Genomic DNA, 20,370 nt, shown 5'->3' with positions numbered 1-20,370 from the left:
TTTAAAGTTGTGGCTGATCGGTGTAAATGAGCTGATTTCACACTAAATGCTGTGACTGTTCCGGTATTTTGTCTTCAGAGATCGTGTAGTGTCCTTACATTACGTCAGTTCAGATGTGACATGAATATCAAGCGACTGCCGCAACAAAGGAACTTGGACTCTATGCAGGTTGACCTAATTATTTCTCCTTAAAAAGTTTTGCAAATCATGAGCGGTCTCCATTCATGTGAGGTGTGAGATCAGCCAGCAGCCCGACGCAGAGCTTTCTCACAGTTTTCCTTTTTTTTTTTTTTTTTGTGAGGCAGTTTCTCACAAAAGAAGATGGTCTTGTAATTTATAGAAGTGGTGTGAATTTGGCTCGTTTCCTCTGTCACCGTTTCTTGCCGGGGTGGAAGGAGGAGCCGCATGCTGAGACAGGAACCAGCTCTCACATAATAATCTCAAGATTTTCTGAAGACCATTTAAACTAATGTTACAACATTTAAAGACAGTCAGTACTAGACCTGACAGACTTGCTCGGAACTTGACAGTATTGATTTGCTGGATGGTACAAGCTTGCAATTTTCTTAAAAATGTTTGGTATCTTTGAATAATAGCAACAGAGGGAAGATCAATGTTAGGCTTCAAAGGATTTTACTGGAATTGATTATGAGGAATTATGTAGTAGTTTTCAGACTGAAGTGTCTCATATTATTTGTACAAATTATAGTGTTTTGTGGTCCTTGTTTTCTATAAACCAAGAATGATCTGGCATTAAACATATTACTTCTTTCTAGCAAGAAAACACTTACCAGCCTCAAAGTGCTTTATGTGGGAGTGTGGTAAGTCTGACTCATTTCCAAACGCACCAGGAACCTTTGCTTATTTCCCCAATGGCTTTTCTCCACTTTGTGCATTGATTCATCTTCTAGTTTCTCAACAGGGCAAATGTTTTTCTTGGGTACTGTACTGTGGTTTTAGCTGGCAACACAATTTTTCCGTGCATAGTGAAAGAATTTGGTATTCCGTTTAGTTTCGGGTCACGTCTTGGCCAACACCCACCAAGCTGATAAGAAAGTGGAAGTGGCGAGTTTGGGTTGTGAGGCTGAGAGTTCACTCTAGGACAGATTTAAACTGATAAACCGAGTCACATTTGGGTGACTGGGTTTTTTTTTTTTTTTATTCACTAAGGCCACGTTTACACAAATTAGATTTTTGGGTGGAACCTCTCAAGTCTTCGTCGTACGTGAGGGATCCAGATCTTTCTGTCGATGGAACCTCAGGGTGAAAAAGAAAAATACGGAGCCTGTGCATATTCTTTTATTTCAAACATTTCAACACCTGATACAAACATGATGATGTCATCGCCTCGCCCCGACGTCTCATAATGACGTCATCTTCGATGGTGGACTACAGGCTTGTGATGTTGCTGCATCAGACATTGACCCTTGGGTGTCTAGGTCAGTGCAAGGTTGATGCGCGTTCTCTGCCTCTTCTTCTTCTTCTTTTTTTGGCTGAGGTCTGTAGCAGAACCAGCGCCATGCACAGGCCTGGGATACGTACTACAGCCTGAGAAACCCGGAAGAAAAGAAGATAGTTTTGCTACGTGTGGACGTGGCCTTGGATGTAACAACCTGAGGAGCTTGTAATCAGTTCCTCTGCATTCCTGCTCGGCTTCATTAATTAAAGTCATTTATCTGACACCTTGTCATCTGTTATCCTTCGACTTCTGTCCACTCGAGCCAGGCAGCCTCCTCGTCTCCGCTGGCAGCCATCGCCCTCCCAGCTCCTCACACCTCCTGTGTCTCCAGCAGACAGACAGCAGAGCCCCTGACCTCTCCGCACAGTCTCCCCCCCCCGAGGACAGCACTCGGCCCAGCGCTGCCTTAATCACACAGACACAGGCTCATTTTCTGCCCCTCTATTTCTGTATTCCCTTTGCTGTGCAGTCTCCACATCTTATTATTCCGTTCTCTGCCACAGAGGGCTTCTGCTCTATAATAGGGCCTTGTCATAATGTAACAGGACATTTAAATTGCTGCAGCAACCTGACTTAGAGCAAAGGAAAGACTCTAATTTGCATAGCTCTGATATATTAATAATTCAAGGTGCAATTGGATGGGAAAATCGGCTGATGCGTTGCCTTTTCATGCCTTGACTTTTTCTGCTGTGGGAATCGAAATGCAGGTGTGGCATTTAGAGATGAAGGTAAAATATGAATTTGTTGATAAGGTTACGCACTTAAAGGAGTATTTTTCCAGATAAATTGTAAGAAAACTGTAATTTCTGCCGAGGTATAAACCATATATTCTAATTTTGCCTTCAAGTAACATCTTGCTGTGCTCTCAAACGGGCACACGATGAATCCTATAGGCAACCTTGTAAATACCTTTCAGGTAAATTGCTGTTGACTCTTTCCTGCTCTCTGGTACAGTCTGGCGTTATCTGCCTCGTTGAAGGTGACTTTGTCAGAAAATCAATTAGATGGCAGAAAAAGTCCAGCGTCTCCGCAGCCATACTCCCCTAATGACTAACGGCATTATGGAAAGTTGGTCACTCCATTGGGAACTGATTATACTCCGACAAAGATCTGCCAGCTCAATCTAATTGTTAGGGCTGGTTTTATGCAGCGATAGAGGTTTATTTATTTTTTTGTCTGTTTCAGTTGTAACGTGCCTCATAATTTAATCCAGATATCATGATACCAGACTCATATTCTCAGGCGATGTTTTTATTTCTTTTTCTTAAAGTCTTTAATGATCCACGAGGGAAATTTCTTGGTCGGTTGCACATAAAGAACAATCTTACAGACCACAAATAAAAAGAAAGATGAAATAAGATTAAAATAAAGTTTTATCTAGTAAAATAAAATTACTTTATTAATTATCGTGGCCTAATCGTCTGTTGCTGCCTGGGACCACTACATCCCCAGGTCTTTCTTAGTCCTTCTGTGTCTGGGCACAAACTGATGCATGTTTCTATGTGTTGAACATGGACAAAGACGTGTTGCACTACTTGCTAACGTGCACAACACTTGATTTATTGGTCAAAGTCATGAGTGCAGCAAGTTAAAGTAGAGATCATTGAAAGGTTCAGCTTTAAATGATCAGCTTTAGTGTCTGGTGTATTTTAATGTACACAAAGTGATGGGTCTGGCACCACAGCAGGACCCGTAACCATCAGCTCAGTCTGGAAAGGCCTGTCTACTGCTGCTTCTCACACACAGGAGCCCCTTGGCCTGGATCCAGTCATATACGTGACCGGCTGCTTGGTCCGTCTACCAGGTCGTACGTCGGCTTCGGTGTTTGTCTTGGAACTGGATTTGTAATTTACGTTTATTCCGTGAAAGTAAAAAGGCGACCAAATGATTTGTGCAATTGATAACACCAGTGTGATGTCTTCCAAACAGAATAAGTGTTCCAGTATTTACTCCTCTAGATAGTGCTACAGATATATGGCTTGTTGTAAATGATGTAAACTAAAGCAGGCAGATGGATTACAGTGCATAAGAAAGAGTAAACAACTTAGTGGGTGGTTAGAAAGAAAGATCAGTCACTTTTACTGAGAGATGATGACGCAACTGCTTCATGTAAACCAGAAGGATTATGAATGGAAAGTGATTTGAAGATTGATTGTGACTTTTTATATCTAGATGCTGCTGTACAGTACAAAAAGGATGCATTCAGAAAATGAGCTGTGTGTAGTGAGCTTGGCCGTACGTGCACTTTGTAGCAACAGTGGATATTTCCCATGCTGCAGTTTAGCTTCACGCTGTGTGCAAGGCACAGTTCGACATCTTGTTTAGTGCAACAATTTGTATTAGGAAAGAGAAGAAGGGAAGAATGTGCAAACACACAGAGACATAAACACTGGGAGGAATGAGAGCAAATAAGCTCACAGATGGATTTTTTTGATACGCAGAATTTACTTTGGATCTGTGGTTGTATTTTGAAGTAGCTCCGTCTCCGGCTCTGGTTTCAGGTACATATTCGTTTATCTTCTCAGCCACTCTGAGACTCTGCCGCCCTGTAGGAAGTCCTAGTCTCATTTTCAAGCTATGATTACCCTGCGTTCTCCCTGACAGAAGTCTCTGTTCTCAGAAACCGACTGTGTGTACCGAGGGAGGTTGCGTCTTATGCCAGTTTAACCTGCAACACAAGGAACAGTGGAAGCTCTTTGACGAAATAAAAAAAAATAAATAAATCTTCGCCTCTAATCTTGCACTAATGCTCAAGGCACAGCTGGGAAAGAACTGGCATAATCACTTATTACAAGCCCACTCACTGTATGAACAAAAAAAAAAAAAACAGTAATCAGCACATATGATAACAATATTAGGTGCAGTTTTTGTCCTTACTGCAGCATCGCTGAGGCGCACGCTGCCTGGGGAGAACAGGGTGGAGGTTGTGGTATCAAAGGTGTAGGCACGGTTTACCCGTAATTGAAGACCACCACAGTCCTCGCAGACCAACGGGAGTTTCCTATTTTAAGTAAGATCAAATGGGAAGTCTGGCTGGAAGGCATTTTCTCCATGTGAGTTCCTCAAAATATGCTGCACCCCCACAAGACTCAGAATAGAACAACTGAACCACACATCCTCCCACAGAGTGTCACAAAATTAGACCGTGCGTCTCCTTACTTAGACAGCAACTGCAGACATATTTCTACCTTCTTCCTGTCCTGTTAAGACACATTCTGATTTTGCGTTTTTGTGTATTTTGTGATTTAATCGAGCTCTGATGACCATCGGTTAACATGTAACACTCCATTTGCCTTTGTTTGCTTAAAGCATAGCTCTGCATTTTCTCAGACTAACCAAGGACTCGTGTTCTGAATGTTTTATAAAGAGTCGGGTGAATATGCATGCTGAATTTGTTACAGGGTGACCTGAATTTGAAGTCTTTTAACTATGATGCGTGAATATCAGTCTCATCGTACATAAGAATATAAATTAAATAAATTCTGCTCTTAATGTTCTTTAAAAGAAAACTGAGCAGTGTAAATATCTGCGAGCAGTCGGTGGTTGTATGTGAGCAAATGAATGAACAAACGTCTGCACATCTTGTTCATCTGTACACATCCTCGTTTATCACAATGTACCATTTTTTTGTGTGTGCAGAGTTCCTGAACATTATGGGAAAGTATGGAAGTTTTAATAATTTCCTGGTCTGGATAAGAACAAACCAAAGAAGAGAATCAGAAAGTATTTGCGTTACCAAACTGTAGCTCTTATTGTCTTTTCTAAAAAGCTGTGAAGGAAGGATTAAAATAAGTAACTCGATTAGCGAGTTTCATTGTGTTTGGAGGAGGCTAGGAGCGAACCTAACCCTAACCCTAATCCTGACCCGATGTGTAGGAGACGGTGGATCAGAGCAAGTAAGTGACCTATATGACTAGTAAACAGCCTACAGAACAGCTCACCCTGTGCTCCCTTATAACTCTAACCAAATAGGGAAATGCGGCAGTGTCTGAATTCCATTGTAAAATATTACATTTAGTGGTAGATTATCTTTTCTGGGCCTCCAAGCGAGAATGTCTGGATCCGAGTCCGACTCAGGCCTTTGTGGGTGGAGTTTCCATGTTCTCCCTGCATCTGCGTGGGTTTTCTGCGGGTTCTCCGGTTTCCTCTCACCCTCCAAAGACATGCTCGTTAGGTTCATTGGTGATTCTAAAATTGGAAAAATTGAGGTGTGAGTATGAGTGCGAATGGTTGTTTGTCGATAGACTGGAGACCTGTCCAGGGACAGCTGGGATAGACTCCAGCTCCAGACTCCAGATCCCCTAAGGGATGTGACGGACCAAGCCGATTGGTTGTGTACCTCTTCCCTAGCCTCCGTAGCCTCCCAGCGAATCTTAGCTCTTTTGGTTATTTCCTTTCCCAAATATGTGCAGTCTGTTATCACCGCGATGTGTTCACAGGCAACGTGAGGTCGGGTCTTAGTCGCCAGTGGTTCTTGGATGTCATGTGTCCGAAGCTTAATGAATATCCAGCTGGAACAGATGTCAAATACAGTGTTATGTAGTTTGAAGTGGAAGATGTATAGGAACCCTGAGAGCAGCCTGTCTGCCACAGCATGCTGTCGGGTTCATCGCTAATTCACACACTGTACTTGGCAACATCCCATTGGTTTATATGTAGGGCATATGACCATCCATTAGCCCCGTTGTCATGGGATACTGGGGGGTTAACATGGTCGGGGGCACTGAAGTGGGGAGAGATGGAGTGATGGAAGGATGAGGGAGTGTCTCTGTACTTAATCTGTGCCATCACATTAGGAACAGCTGGTTTGATGCTGGCTGTCAGTCTCTCACAGCGCAGAGTTTTGTGTTTGTCTGTCATTTATTATACACGTCTGAAGTCTATTTTTTCCCAGCAGCCGCTTGATTATGTGCCTTTTTCTCAAGTTTAAATTGAGATGCTGATGGTAGATATTATGTGTGAGTCATGACTGGCCCACTTGCCAACTCTGTATGACATTTTCCCAGTTATATAGCTATAGAGTTGACAGAATAACTCAGGATTACTGGAAGTTTTTGCAGACAAAAAAAAAGTTCTTTTCACAGTGAACATACCTGAGGAACAAATAGTCCTCAAGCAATTCTTTAAGTGCTATTGTTTGAGATTAAGTGAGTTAATTACCGAGCTATTTCTCTGCCGATTATGCTGAATCATTTTTCTGTTGTTGTGAGGCGCGCTCACTTCCTGATTTGATTGCAGCTGTTTGGAGGCAGACCGAGACATGCCGGTAAGCTTGATTAACCATTGCAAGCTGCGGATGAATGAACAATTTAAGCACGAATGTTTTGTGCGTGACTGGTGACAGCCTTTCACCTAACCTCAGCTGGGCTAGGTTGTAGCCATACAACAACTGGGTATAATGAATTGGTGCATGGACAGCATTTGTTTTGTGTGATTGACAGGATTTGCATTGAAAATTAGCAATGACCGAAGAGGGTTGAAGATGGCCCCGAAGCGTCTTACCTGCAGCAGGTGCTTCCATATTTATCTGCTTGTATTGTTTTCTGTTTCAATCAACTCTAGTTCCCTCATATTTTAATGTGGTGTATACACGTACTTCCACATCACAGTGGTTTTGAGTACAATAGAAAATGTCTTTCTAATAAACCGAAGTCTGTGGAGCATTGTGCTATTTTTACTCGGTGTCGTCAAGGACTACTATCCGTTACTAGCTGTTGCACATGCAGCTATGCAACTTATGTGACCCCAACAGAGATTGACGTTTATACTAGTACGATCACATCAGTTGGGGCTATTAACAACATACAGGTTAGAACATGTTGGCGTGTTCACCCGCTCCACTCCTCCCGCCTTCCCCGTTGGTGTAATGATTACTAAAAACAAACAGGCCCCATGTGACAGCAGGTCGAGCGCTTTCACCTCGAACACAAGGTAACTGTTGGTCAGACACATTTGTTGTTGTTTTCTTTTTATCTGTCCTTCTCCTCATAGTTTAAGGTTAACGTCTGACACAGAAATGTGTGTTATCGACCGAGCTGGTGCTGTTAACCGTACTGTTATCTTTTTTTCACAAGAGGTCCATATCACCGGGTAAATATTAGCCTAGCGCCTGAGTAGTACGGGGGGTGAAGTCAATGTTAGCCCTGTCTGACGAGCGCGGTGAGAGTTTTAGGTTTGAGAATGAATAAATGGTCAGGAAGGAAAATAACGCTTGAATTTGTCCTTGGATTATTATTGGATATGTTGCATTTACTTTGCGTGTACTTTGTTATACTCTATATCAGTGGGACAACACTGATTTCCTCACACTGATATACTTGACTGTGACCTTTTGCTGTTAAAATTACGTTTCCCCTCAAAGTGGCACCTTCAGGACTCCTGAAGAACACATTATGAAAATGTGTTGTATTTTACGTCATTATATTTATATCTCACTGTGTACGTGTTCTGTCTCGATGCATGACACTAAATCCCCGTAAATCTGTTAATCCACAATAACTACAACATTACATTCATGCACACGCTGTAGATTATGCAACGTTGGCTCCCACCGCACTTCTCTGACATTAGAAAGGGATTGTCTGTCGGCCGTTATGTGTCACTTTGCAGAACTGACAATAACACTCGCTCCTTTCGTGCTTTGACTTGCCAGCTGTGTGGAGTTGAGGATGAAGTGGGGCATTGTGCTTCCAATTACTGCTCCGTTTGTGGCACCATCAGCGTCTCCCTGGAGATATGTCTGAAAAATCTGTACTATTGTCCTTGTTTTTAGAGAACATCCCGTCTCCCATCTTCTCTGCAACAGCCTGCTTTTCATTCTTTCAGCATTGTTGTTTGGAACACTTTAAGATGCAGGCGGCAAATATGCAGCCCGCGGACCAAAAGCGGTCGCCAGAGGGTCTAATCTGGTCCGCAGCATGAAGTGCAAAAATTGCATAGACTGCAACTTCTATTGCTAACTGATTCATGCAGATATGTGGACAGAACACAACACTGAGACCCAGAACTGAAAAGCAGCAATGTGCCCAAAGTGTACCAGTTTTTATTACGAAATTTCATTTTTTTTAACCATTCTCCTAATTATTTTGTTCTTCTTTGCACTAAAACACATAGAAACCATCTGGAGTTGTCATTATTTATACATTATTGTGCTGTTATGTGATTGGGCTGCTTTAAGAGATCGTAACCATACCCTAAATGGAAACTCCCAAAGACTTGAGGCTTATTTAGGGCTTATTGAGGGCACTATGGGATGTATCCTATATATGGCAATATATCATGATACCTTTTCATCTGATACAATATAAATTTTAAAAGAAAAACGAATTTTTTGGGTCAATCGTGAACAACTTCCGCACCTAAAGCACTAAAGCTGACGTTTGGAGGCACGTTGGCTTTTAAATGGAAGAAGGAACTAATAAGCTGGACAAAGAGTATGTAGTTGACAAACTGTGTTTTGACATTTAAGTGTCAATAAACTTGATCCACTTTCCTGGACAAGTGCAGTCATTTGAATTAATATATATTTTTTTATCATTATCACTGTCATCTGATGTACACTACAGGCCAAAAGTTAGGAAGCAGCTCCAGGTTTCTGTTCACAATGACTTTCTTAAAAACCACTGCATGATATTTTCCTCAGTTTACCTTTAGGTGAACATTAATGTTCCCAGAACATTTCTGAATAAATGTCAGCAAAAGAAAAGAAGGGCTTAGTTTTAGGGTTGAGAGGATTTGCAAGAGTCACAACTTCAGTGCAGAAGTAAAAAAAATAAATAAATAAATAATTAACACTTCGCCTTTTGAGAGTCTGCATACAAATATCCCTCTGTGAATGAATACCTCTTATATGCCATGCTGTTGTTGAAGCCGGAGGAGGTTACTATGAAAAAGAAAAACTCAAATACCTGATAATTATAGTAAAAAAGTCTTCTGATATGATACTCTTTATATAATAATCATGTTTTATTTTGATGTAAATTATACCAAACTATGATCTTTTATGTACAAATTTGATGTTGCTTCCAAACCTGTAGTGTAGTGTACATACTTGTATTTTAAGCTGCATTTATAATGTCTCTGTGAACTATGTAGAACACTGCAATATATCATAATATCGCAATAGTGTATCGTATCGTGACTCAGGTATCGTGATACATATCGTATCGTGAAGTCCCTGCCGATACTCACCCCTACCCTACGCACGTAGCCAATGCCACGAGTCATTTATACTTGTGCACTTGTCAGCGTGGCTCACCCTGTAAAAACACCACCCACATGCTAGTCTGCACGTTATCTTTTGCGCCAATCGGGTTTATTTTTGTTTGTACTTCCTGCTTCACTTGCAACCTTTTTACTGGATGTGTTACATCTTTATTGATCCAAACCGATCAATTTGAAAATTTGCGGAAATGGAGAAGCAGCCAGAAATATTAAAACAGAGACAAGCGACAAAAGTTACATTTCTGGAGATGAGCCAGTCACCTACACCTTTGAGATTTGTGTGTGCTCTGCACTGTCACCGTTGCTATGGTGTCAAATTGATGCAGAAGCCTAAAGAAACATGCATAAAAATAAAGATCAATATGTTGCTCTCTGTCAATGTTGTATAGACTCGAGTCTTAATGTGCAGAGTGCTAGGAATAGTTAATATGGAGGATAGCATTGTATCTCTCCTTTGGCGCTTCACCATGTGCTTGTGTAATCCTCCATTTAGTCTGCAGCAGAGTCACGTATGCATGGCCACAGACAGTTTCTTTTTTACTTAGCATCATTCAACAAATTTACACATTAACTCTATTGGAATGTCCTTCACTTATGATCAACTCACCGGCCCACACACACACACACACACACACACACATAAAAAAAATGACATAATACACTTGTAAGGAAGCCACACCCATGCCCGGTCTAGTCTGCATCATAATGGACACAAACACTCCAACTAATCCTGCGCTGCAGAAGCGAGAGCCAGCTGTGATTGGTCCGTCTGCTCACTTCTTGACCTGCATTAGGGCCCGTACTGTAAGTGGTGTTCATTTTGCGTGTTCTGTTTCTGTCCCCGCGTAGCATCGCAGCGCATTGTGTTCTTTGTTGTGTAATGCCACCGCTACACCCCATTCAGGGTTCAGCACTGTACTACACATGCACGCGTGCACTGCAGCAGTAGACCTGCTATTTATAGACCTGCACCACAGGGGCAAATGAGGCTCCTTTTTTTATAATTTACATTTTCTTGCTTATTTAGCGGTTGTTCACTGCTGCCTCCGTGACAGAACGAGTGACACTAAAAGGCAGGAAGTAAAAAATGAAAGAGGAGACCTTAAAAAGAGAAGGGAGAGGCTGACAGAATGAGTCAGACAGGCCGAGTTGACAGCGGATGGAAGCAGGGAGTGGTGTGATGAGTGTACAGATGTGAGTGTGCATGCATGTACTTGTAGTACAGGGAGGACACACTTTGTTAGGAGACTAAATTTCTGCAGCGCTGTAGTTTGCAGTAGCCATTGTTGAGGTTAAAGTTTTGGCATCTGGTACCAGCATGAAATCTTTGACATACTGAACTTGCCTCAGAGTCATCACAGTAGAATAATGTGGGAGAGTTAAGAGATGAGTCAGGCTGTGAAAACATCTTATGAATGAATATTTCATGCTCACTCTGTTCCTGGATGCCGTAATTGAGGACTTGTAGGCTGGAAGTCAGAGGGTCCGGTCTGCTGCATGTATCTGTGCACCGAGAGGTAATGAATGGGATTCTATCGATCCGAGCAGAGCCGAGCGTGGCTGTCCAGACAGGACCCAGGTGGTAACGGCTACGCTCCATTAAACCCCGTGTTTGAACATCGGGTCCCATTTATCAGCTCGTACGGGCTCCTCTGAGTGTGTACTTGACTTGGTCTCATCCATGTGGGCATGGATGTTTAAAAATATGACTCATGGCACTCGCTCACTGTAATTTCAACAATAGCACATTACCCACTCGAAGATGCAGAGACGCAGCTTGATATTTGCACATCTGCAGTAAGTGGATCTTGGTGGATATCCAGGGAGTGGTGGAAGAAATTGCATTTCGTATTAGTAAAACTTAGAAACGAAAGTTCACCTGGAGAAAAAAAAAACTTTCTCTTAAACTCACTTTTCTTGTTTCAACATGATACTGTAAAGTCATTTTATCTTGTCAAATGAACTTAAAGTCTTTCAGTATTTCAGCTAAACAACAATACACTGTGTGTGTGGACGTGTGACACAGTGCCCCCGCTTAATGCTGCTCAGGCTGTTCAGAGATGAGGGCATTAAAATTTGATCCACCAAAATCAGCCACCTTGGAAAACCGGTTCTAAAATCCACCCATCCATGACGTTATGGTGCCGGTGGTTTTGCTGACGCTGTAATGCTCCTGGTTTTAATCCTCTTTTGTGAAGCCTTGTTTCCAAAGTATCGCCATTTTACAGTAATAGTTCTGTCTAATTAAAAAAGAAAACAAAAAAAACAAAAAACAAAAGGAGCAAAATGGTGTTAGCCTCTACACTGATCAGCCATAACATTATGACCTTTTTGGGCTTTTTTAACATGGGGGGTCTATGGGGATTTTCTCCCATTTGGAGCCTCAAGTGGCCACTTGATGAACTGCAATTTTTTGCACATCTGCATGGGCCTCATTGTTCAGACCCAGAGGTCATTGCTATGGGGTGGGGGGGGGGCATCCTGGTCTGGTCTAGGTGGGGGCTACATGTCTAAGTAACATCCACATGAATGAATGCCAGGTCCAAAAGTTTCCCAGCAGAACATTAAATTGTTTCAAATGTTTTTCACTTCTCGTGTTTTTAATGTTGTTCCTGATCATCTGTTTCCCAGTGTTCGTATCACATGACCCCTCCTCCTCCTCCTCCTCCTCCTCCTCCTCCTCACCCATCGCTTTTTTCATCTCAAAATGTCTTACATGAACATTGACCTCATAAACCTCACACAAAGTCCTGACTACTGTAGTTAAAGAGAAGAAAAAAAAAATGTTCCCTTGACTTGTAATGTTTTACAGTGTGTAGCGGTGTTGGCGTCTCTGTGGACACATGATACGAACTCGTTGGAGCTGCTATCCGTCATACACTCTGACAATGTGCAGCCTGAACCGCCTGTCACTGCCATGCACAGTGCCATTATGTGGACGGGCTGACATGCCCTCTTACAGTAGGTGCTTTGTTAGTGTAGGAGAGGAGTGAACCGGTCGGGGGTTCAGACATACATAGACATACGCAGAGAGAAGGAGTGATGATAGAGTCACTGACACGGGGAGACGCAGCAAGAAAGATCAGATTCAATAAAAGAGCAGCTACAAAGACCGGGATGAATCACTCGAACTCTTTGGTGAATTCTTAAATTAGTGGAGCAAACATTTGCAGGCACAGATCTTTAAAGGAACAATTTGTCCCTCTCAGAATTTACATCCTTTCTTTTTTTTCTGTCTGGCTGTCTTCCTACAGAGGACGAGCAGGAGGAGGTTGTCAAGATGAAGGAGGAGAATTTGTTCCAGCGGAGGTTTTCTCTGTGCCAGAGTGCCACCTCCCCGCCAAAAATTGACCCCCGCACCCTCACCAGAAACCTTTCCTATGGAGGAGACAACGACCTCTACAGCCTCAGTCCAGGTAAAAGAAGGAGCACGAAACTGTGACGTTTTTATTTTCAGGGACAAAATGCTTGTTTTTTTTGTTTTTTTCCCAGTGTTTGTGATGTTTGTGAATGTATGGCGTACTAAGCTGTAACGTAACTGCTCCATACAAATCGACAAACCCCAAGCTCCTGCTTATTAGCTGCTTTGGCGGCGGCCGTGCTTTAATTGTCTGTCAGCAGGTTTATTCACTGAGTTCATTTGTATGTGACTGTGTGTTGTGGGTTCCCACCAGGCAGTGAGACAGACAGGAATGGTCTCTCCATGCTGAATAATGAACTTAGTCCTGCCCAATCACCAGGCAGCAAGGTAAGAACACAGTTACCGATTGGGCAGCTCCACAGCAGCTCACTGTAAATGACTTCTTTTCTTGTGAATGCTTACACTAGCTAGCAGCCTTGATACATCTTTCTATAGAGGGTATGCATTGACTTCACTTACGTCTGGGGGCCACGCCCCCCTGAGTGGTAAAAACATGGTGAAATGTAACAGTAAATACAACGAGACAGGGAAAAATGTGGATTATTAGATCAAATTAAGAACAACTGGACAAACTTCTAAATAACGAATGGTCCATGAACACTGACGCGTGGCCAGAAATCAGTTCTCTTGATATTTAAATGGACCTGATTTCAACGCCTCGACATCTTTACTTAGACTAAAGTACGACCTTTTAGTATTTAATAGAACACAGCTCCATCTGCTTTGTACTAGAACACCCCCTTATTTTGAATTATTTGCTGTGAGAGCAGCAAGCAGTCAGAGATATAGTTTTACAGGCTCCCGAAAGCCAAAGAAAAGAGAAGTAAATGGATCATCCCATCACCAAGAAACAACTGGAATCCAGGCACAGAAACTTGGTTCACATTTAGTGTGAGGTAATATTAATTTATGCTGTATTTTTTGATGAAGTCACCTTAAAAGTTACGTTCTGAAACTTTTCCAAATCCATACTAGTTCATATGCATCATGTTGAGTCCAATAATCCACATTTTCCCCGGTGTCGCTGTATTTACTGATACATTTCACCCTGTTTTTGCCACTCGGGGAGGGGCAGTAACGTCAATGCACACCCTCTACTGTTGCAACCTTTCTTTTCAAGGAGCACACCAAACTAGGAGCAGTTTAAGTCACCAACGCAACAATAAAGTAAAGTCACATAAAACTGATCTTAGATGTCAGGGCCATGGTGGGAACTGTGTCTTCAAGACCACGAGCCATTTATATGGCAACCCAAACCTATTGTGTCCCGCTTATGTTGCATTAGTCCCAACGACCCCGTCTCCATCCTTTAACGACACTAATGACGAACGGTCAGTAACTTGTTCCCAGTGGCAACCGGGCAAAATCATCTTGTCTTGTGTCCTTTTCTCTCGTGTCGCTTCGCCTTGTCTCGCAGAATATTTCATGTGGCCTTTCGTCATTTCTCCCACCCCCCTTTTGAAACCCTTATGGGACAAATGGAGACCCCCCCCCTCCTTTCCCTCGCATGTTATCATTTCTAGAGTGACTTTTTCCCCCCACACACAAACGCAGATGCATTTATGCATGCCTGAGCTCCACAAACAAAACTCTGGCTGATGTTGCTTTAGTTCATAATTAGACATAATGGAATAACTTACCTTAATAACCACAATGATTAGAATCTACTTTTTGATGAGTGTCCTTTTCTGTCTGACCTGCTTCACAGAAACAAAATATTGTTGTTGATATTTGTAATAACACTGTAAGAGTCCTTCGCTGATGTAAGTCATTAATGAAGTGAAATCCTTGCAGAGGTTGTGATATTTAAGTGTCTGTCTGCACTTTAAGCCTCCGTCTTCCCTCTCTCCTCACTCCCACCTCCAGTCTGAGTCCAGGATGTTTAATGGTGTTGAGAAGGAGTGCCCCTCCCCCACAGAGAAGCTGGCCCGGAAGGAGTCTCTCAAGGTACACATCACTTCCTCGCCCTCACAGCTCTCATGTGAATTTCCTTTCATCCATCCAAGTGAAGCGGATGCATTTAGTCCTTCGTTAAATTCTCACGTCGGCCTTAAAGCTCATCGTTTTAAATGGTGCACAATTTTTTTTGAAACGTCGACTTGTTACATCTGAAATGTGTGCGCTTATGGAAAAAAAAAATAAAAAGAGTTGAATCCTTGAATTAGTTTGACTCTGCTTCCACCTAGTGTTGGCACGCTCAGATCAGTCCAGTCGAGTGGGACTGATGACTCATTTGTGCGTTCTTCTTCTGTTTTTTTTTTTTTTTTCCCAGCTCCAGAAGCAGAATTACAGGCAGGAGAAGAAACGGGCAGCTAAGGAACTGTCCACTGCTCTTAAGGACCCCAGCGTGGTCATCATGTCCGACTGGCTGAAGGTGCATCAGTGTTACCTGTTGAACAGAGCTAAGCTTTTATTTGCTGCGCATTTTTAATTTCTCCACGGTATTTAGGATTAGTAGGACCTAATATGTATAAAAACGTAAAATAAGTATCATCTTTGAACAGGAGTTAAAGGAAAAAATGATGTCCTCATATGTGGACACTGAGGTTATATCTTTCTTTCTTTCCTTCTTTCTTTTATTTTGGTCATTAGTTTTACTTACCATGATTTAATACACAGTATAACATCTTTATGCTACAAACATAGGATTTAGACTGAAGCCTGAGTCTTATAGTTTAACAAAAGTTAAACTATTCAAATGAAAAACAAACATGCAATTAATACAACATCCAAGTCCTTTCCTTAAAATCTTCAATCATCTTACATTTCAGGGCTTTTTCGGATCTGATATAGAACAACATTACTTCAGTTTATAACATGAGTTCACACCGAGAACTTCACATTTGCTCTTGCTTTACATATTTTTTTTTTTAAAAAAAAAGAGCCCTCATAAATTATGTCAGATTATTTAATTATTTATATTATAAATTGTGACAAAATATAAAACTGTTTATTTTAAAACCTGAACGTGACTGAGCAAAGACAGAACAATGAAGTCCCAGCGTCCTCAATCGAGTACTTGCTAATTAACTCGCTGCTATTGATAAAATTTGTTAAATTTGTGAGTCATGTCGAAAGTTAATAAGCGTAAATAAATATGTTTTAACCTTTGCTACCACTAGATGGCAGACTAAAGGGTAGCTTAATAATAATGCAAAAAATAATAATGATTATAAGTATTTATAAATAGCACTAGGTTAATAGGTTTTATACAGGACAAAATAATAGGTAGCAATAGGTATGTCCCATACGAGGACGCTTGGTCACAGGAGGTTAAGTCAGTTTCTTGCACCTTGTAACATTCAGTTTGCAAAACGCTACAAGGCGACAGGTGCAAGACTTTCCTGCTACATTCTCTGACTCTAAAATGTCTTTTGTCCTTCTCCAGATCCGCGGCTCTTTAAAGAGTTGGACCAAGCTGTGGTGCGCCCTGAAGCCCGGGGTGCTTCTGATCTATAAGACGCCCAAGTCCGAGCACTGGGTGGGAACCATCCTGCTCAGTGCGTGCAAGCTGATTGAAAGACCCTCCAAGAAGGACGGCTTCTGCTTCAAGCTCTACCACCCGCTGGACAAATCAATCTGGGCTGTCAAGGTCAGATAGTGTGTTTTTTTTGTTGACTCGCTGCCATTTTCATAATTACACACACACACACACACACACACACACACACACACACACACACACACACACACACACACACACTAAAAAAATAAAAACCTTCACTCAGCACTAGGTTAATATGTTATTTATACATTTGGATGTTCTGTTCATTCTGTTTTAACCTTTTTTGTGCAACACCTGTGAAATATATTATATTTTATATTTCCTATTCTCTGTAAATAACACCTTTTGTTCTACTTTGTGTCGTTATAGACTGTGTAATGACAGTAAAGGGCTTTCTCTTCTAGTCTATTTCTATATATTAGAGTCAATGAAGTCTAATTCTGTTTATATACAGCAATTGAGAGGGTTTTGCTTCTCCAAATAATGACGATTCTGTGGCTGTGGGATTGTTAAACATCTGACTTGAGTGACTCCTACTGGTGGTGTCAAAAAAAGGCATCGTCATTCAGCCACGCACATGAAAAATAATGTCCAAGATGAAAGGGACTGAGCTTTCATTGACGTGGTCCAAACAAGCTGCCTCAAACTGAGCTTTGAAGCTGTAAATATATTCTTGGATATTCTCTTATTTTCACGTGATCATTTTCTGAATCAGTTGTGTATTTTGTATTTGAAAGTGAACAAGCAGTGACTCACCGATCCATCCATATGTTCAGGGTCCCAAAGGAGAGAACGTTGGCTCCATCACGCAGCCTCTACCCAGCAACTACCTGATCTTCAGGGCAGCGTCTGAGTCTGACGGTGAGGCTGCTCTGCACCTGTTTTTAGTTTCTTGTTGTTACAACCAGAGTATAATAAAATGTAAATGTACAAAGTCCTAACACAACAGTTAAAAACACAGCAGAAAACAAGAACATGAATAAAAGTACATAAATAATTACATAAAAGTAATAAAAGAGTTTAGGTTTATTTATTTCAAACATTCAAAATTGAAAAAGAAATAAAAATACTTCAAATAGGTAATTTAAATTAGTGGTAATGTTCAAAAAGGAGTTATTCAGTAAGGGGTGGGGCCTTTACTGACGTAGTGCTGAGGCTTTGACCCGAGCACTTCCAGGCAAAACTGGTTAGAACAACTCAAAGCCAGACATTAATAGACATTAAAAGTTTAAAATCAATTCTTAAATGGACTGGAGGCCAGTGGAGTGAATAAAGGACGAGCTGCATCGTGCACAAGCTGGAGGCAGCTTAGAGAAGACTGGAGGGGGAGGAGGGCGCTGCTGCTGCCTCCTGTCTGACCCTGAAATCTGTCTGTTCTCCAGGCCGGTGCTGGATGGACGCCCTGGAGCTGGCTCTCAGCTGCTCCAGTCTCTACAAGCTGACAGCCAAAACTGGGAAAGAAGGAGATATCAGCATGTCTTCGGAGTCCTCCCATATACTCCACCTGCTGCAGGCGACTGCACTCACTGATACGGAGCTGCTACAGTAAGTAATAATGCATGGAAGCTACTATCCGCTACCTTGATCACTTGTTGTGAGTGGATCGTCTGTGTTTCCTCGAATCGGTGTCAGTGCATGCACAAGACTCGTAGTATTTCCATTAACACACATGCATAAGTCAAAAATTCTGCGTGGCAGCTGAAGAAAACGTGAAACATTCCTTGGAGGTTCCTTTGTTGAATTAATTTAGCATCGTTATGTGTGTGTGTGTGCACCATGCAAATAAATAGATCTATTGGAAAACATCTATTATGTGATAAATGTTGTGGGTGTCACATTTTAAAAATGTTGCATCCAATTTTAAAATGAAATTTTATGCACTCAAAACGAAAGGAACCGTTGGGGTTAGAAATATGTACTTTTGCAGTTAATCTCTGGAAAGGAGATTTAAATTATTTGGGAGGAATCAAACGTCCATGTTGCTGTTGTGCTTGATAATTAATTGTTAAACAATGCACACTGATGCTTATAAATTAAAGGCTGCATTAAAAAAGTCCTTCCTTTACACATTATTAGACCGTATATGTCTAGTTTCCTCCTTTCACTACATCTCAGTGACGGCATCATGGAAAAACATGTGATCTGCAAATATTAACCATGTTCAAGTCTTGAGGGTCACAGCTTCACATTTGCCGCGGTCAGTCAGCTCTTGACCTTGGTTAAACGTTTCATTCAGTTGTTCTTTGGCCTCTGCTGAAAACCATGTGGGCTGTTTGCATGTCCTTTGGGGTAAAGCTGAAAGAAAAAGAAAATTATGTTTGTGGTTCCCAAAATAAATGGCAAAATGTGAAGAAGTTTCTAGAAGAAGAAGAAGAAGAGTTCTGACAGTTATTTCATTTATCTAGTGAAGCTGAGTCTATATATATTTGTCTTTATTCTGTATATGTTTGTTGAGTGGACCTTAAGGCATTGCTTTCTTTTTTTTCTTCATTATACACTCACCAGCCACTTTATTAGGTACACCTTGCTAGTAAAAGGTTGGACCCTTTTACCTTCAGAACTGCCTTAATTCTGTCATTTCAACAAGGTGTTGGAAACATTCCTCAGAGAGTTTGGTCCATATTGACATGATAACATCACACAGAAACCAGTTTTTGAGATGATATGAGCTTTGTGAAATGGAGCATTATCCTGCTGGAAGTAGGTGTCAGAAGATGGTCCACTGTGGTCATAAAGGGATGGACATGGTCAGCAACAATACTCAGGTAGACTGTGGCATTTAAACCATGACCCCCCCACCATTAAACCACCACCACCACCAGCCTGAACCGTTGATACAAGGCAGGATGGATCCATGCTTTCATGTTGTTTAAATTTTGACCCTGACATCTGAATGTCGTCAGACCAGGCAACGTTTTTCCAGTCTTCTATTGTCCCGTGTTGGTGAGTCTGTGTGAACTGTAGTCTCAGTTTCCTGTTCTTAGCTGACAGGAGTGGCCCCCGGTGTGGTCTTCTGCTGCTGTAGCCCATCTTCTTCAAGGTTGGACGTGTTGTAACCAGTGGTTATTTGAGTTACTGTTGCCTTTCTATCATCTCCAACCAGTCTGCCCATTCTCCTCTGACCTCTCACATCAACAAGGCATTGTCATCCACACAACTGCCGCTCACTGGATATTTTCTCTTTTTCGAACCATTCTCTGTTAAACCCTAGAGATGTTTGTGTGTGGAAATCCCAGTAGATCAGCAGTTTCTGAAATACTCAGACCAACAACCAGACCACGTTCAAAGTCACTTAAATCCTCTTTCTTCCTCATTCTGATGCTCAGTTTGAACTTCAGCAAGTTGTCTCTATCTCCTCTACATGACTAAATGCACTGAACTGCAGCCATGTGATATTAGCTAATTAGCTATTTGTGTTAACAAGTGATTGAACAGGTGTACCTAATAAAGTGGCTAGTGATTGTATATTTATTCTGTATATGTGTGTTGAGTGGACCTAAAGATTTCATTACATGTTTAACGGATAAAGGATTTTTTTTACCTGCAGACATTTTGAATTGACAGAGTAAAAGGAAAACGTAGAAGGAGTTAATTATGCTTGATGACGCACTTTCATTAAGTGTCTCAGTAAATCATGACATGTTGGACTGAGAACCAGCTTCCACAAAAGCAGGAAATCCCCTAAATATCATTCCTGCACCTTTCCTGCTTGTGTCAGCTATCATTCTGTGAATGTTTCCTTTTTGAAAAGCAGCTTCTTTG

At 41.6% G+C, this 20,370-nt stretch overlaps 1 protein-coding gene across 11 annotated transcripts in view; it reads left to right on the top strand.

Moving 5' to 3' along the window:
* The window catches only part of osbpl5 (oxysterol binding protein-like 5), a 52,606-nt gene that overhangs the window by 17,298 nt on the left and 14,938 nt on the right, over window positions 1-20,370 (top strand). For 5 of the 11 annotated variants that reach the window (XM_047596613.1, XM_047596614.1, XM_047596617.1 and 2 more), the window contains 7 exons: window positions 12,937-13,098; window positions 13,357-13,430; window positions 14,970-15,050; window positions 15,376-15,477; window positions 16,492-16,695; window positions 17,385-17,469; window positions 17,991-18,153. In XM_047596613.1, the coding sequence (XP_047452569.1) occupies window positions 12,937-13,098; window positions 13,357-13,430; window positions 14,970-15,050; window positions 15,376-15,477; window positions 16,492-16,695; window positions 17,385-17,469; window positions 17,991-18,153 (871 nt within the window). Of the gene's footprint in view, window positions 1-7,370; window positions 7,391-12,627; window positions 12,821-12,936; window positions 13,099-13,356; window positions 13,431-14,969; window positions 15,051-15,375; window positions 15,478-16,491; window positions 16,696-17,384; window positions 17,470-17,990; window positions 18,154-20,370 lie in introns of those variants that run through there. The other 6 variants (XM_047596623.1, XM_047596621.1, XM_047596622.1 and 3 more) reach the window with 4 other exon arrangements.

Source organism: Mugil cephalus, chromosome 10 (genome assembly GCF_022458985.1).
Source record: "Mugil cephalus isolate CIBA_MC_2020 chromosome 10, CIBA_Mcephalus_1.1, whole genome shotgun sequence".
NCBI classification, from domain to species: domain Eukaryota; kingdom Metazoa; phylum Chordata; class Actinopteri; order Mugiliformes; family Mugilidae; genus Mugil; species Mugil cephalus.
The sequence above is the reverse complement of the archived record's forward strand: the minus strand, read 5'-3'. Positions and strand labels throughout refer to the sequence as shown.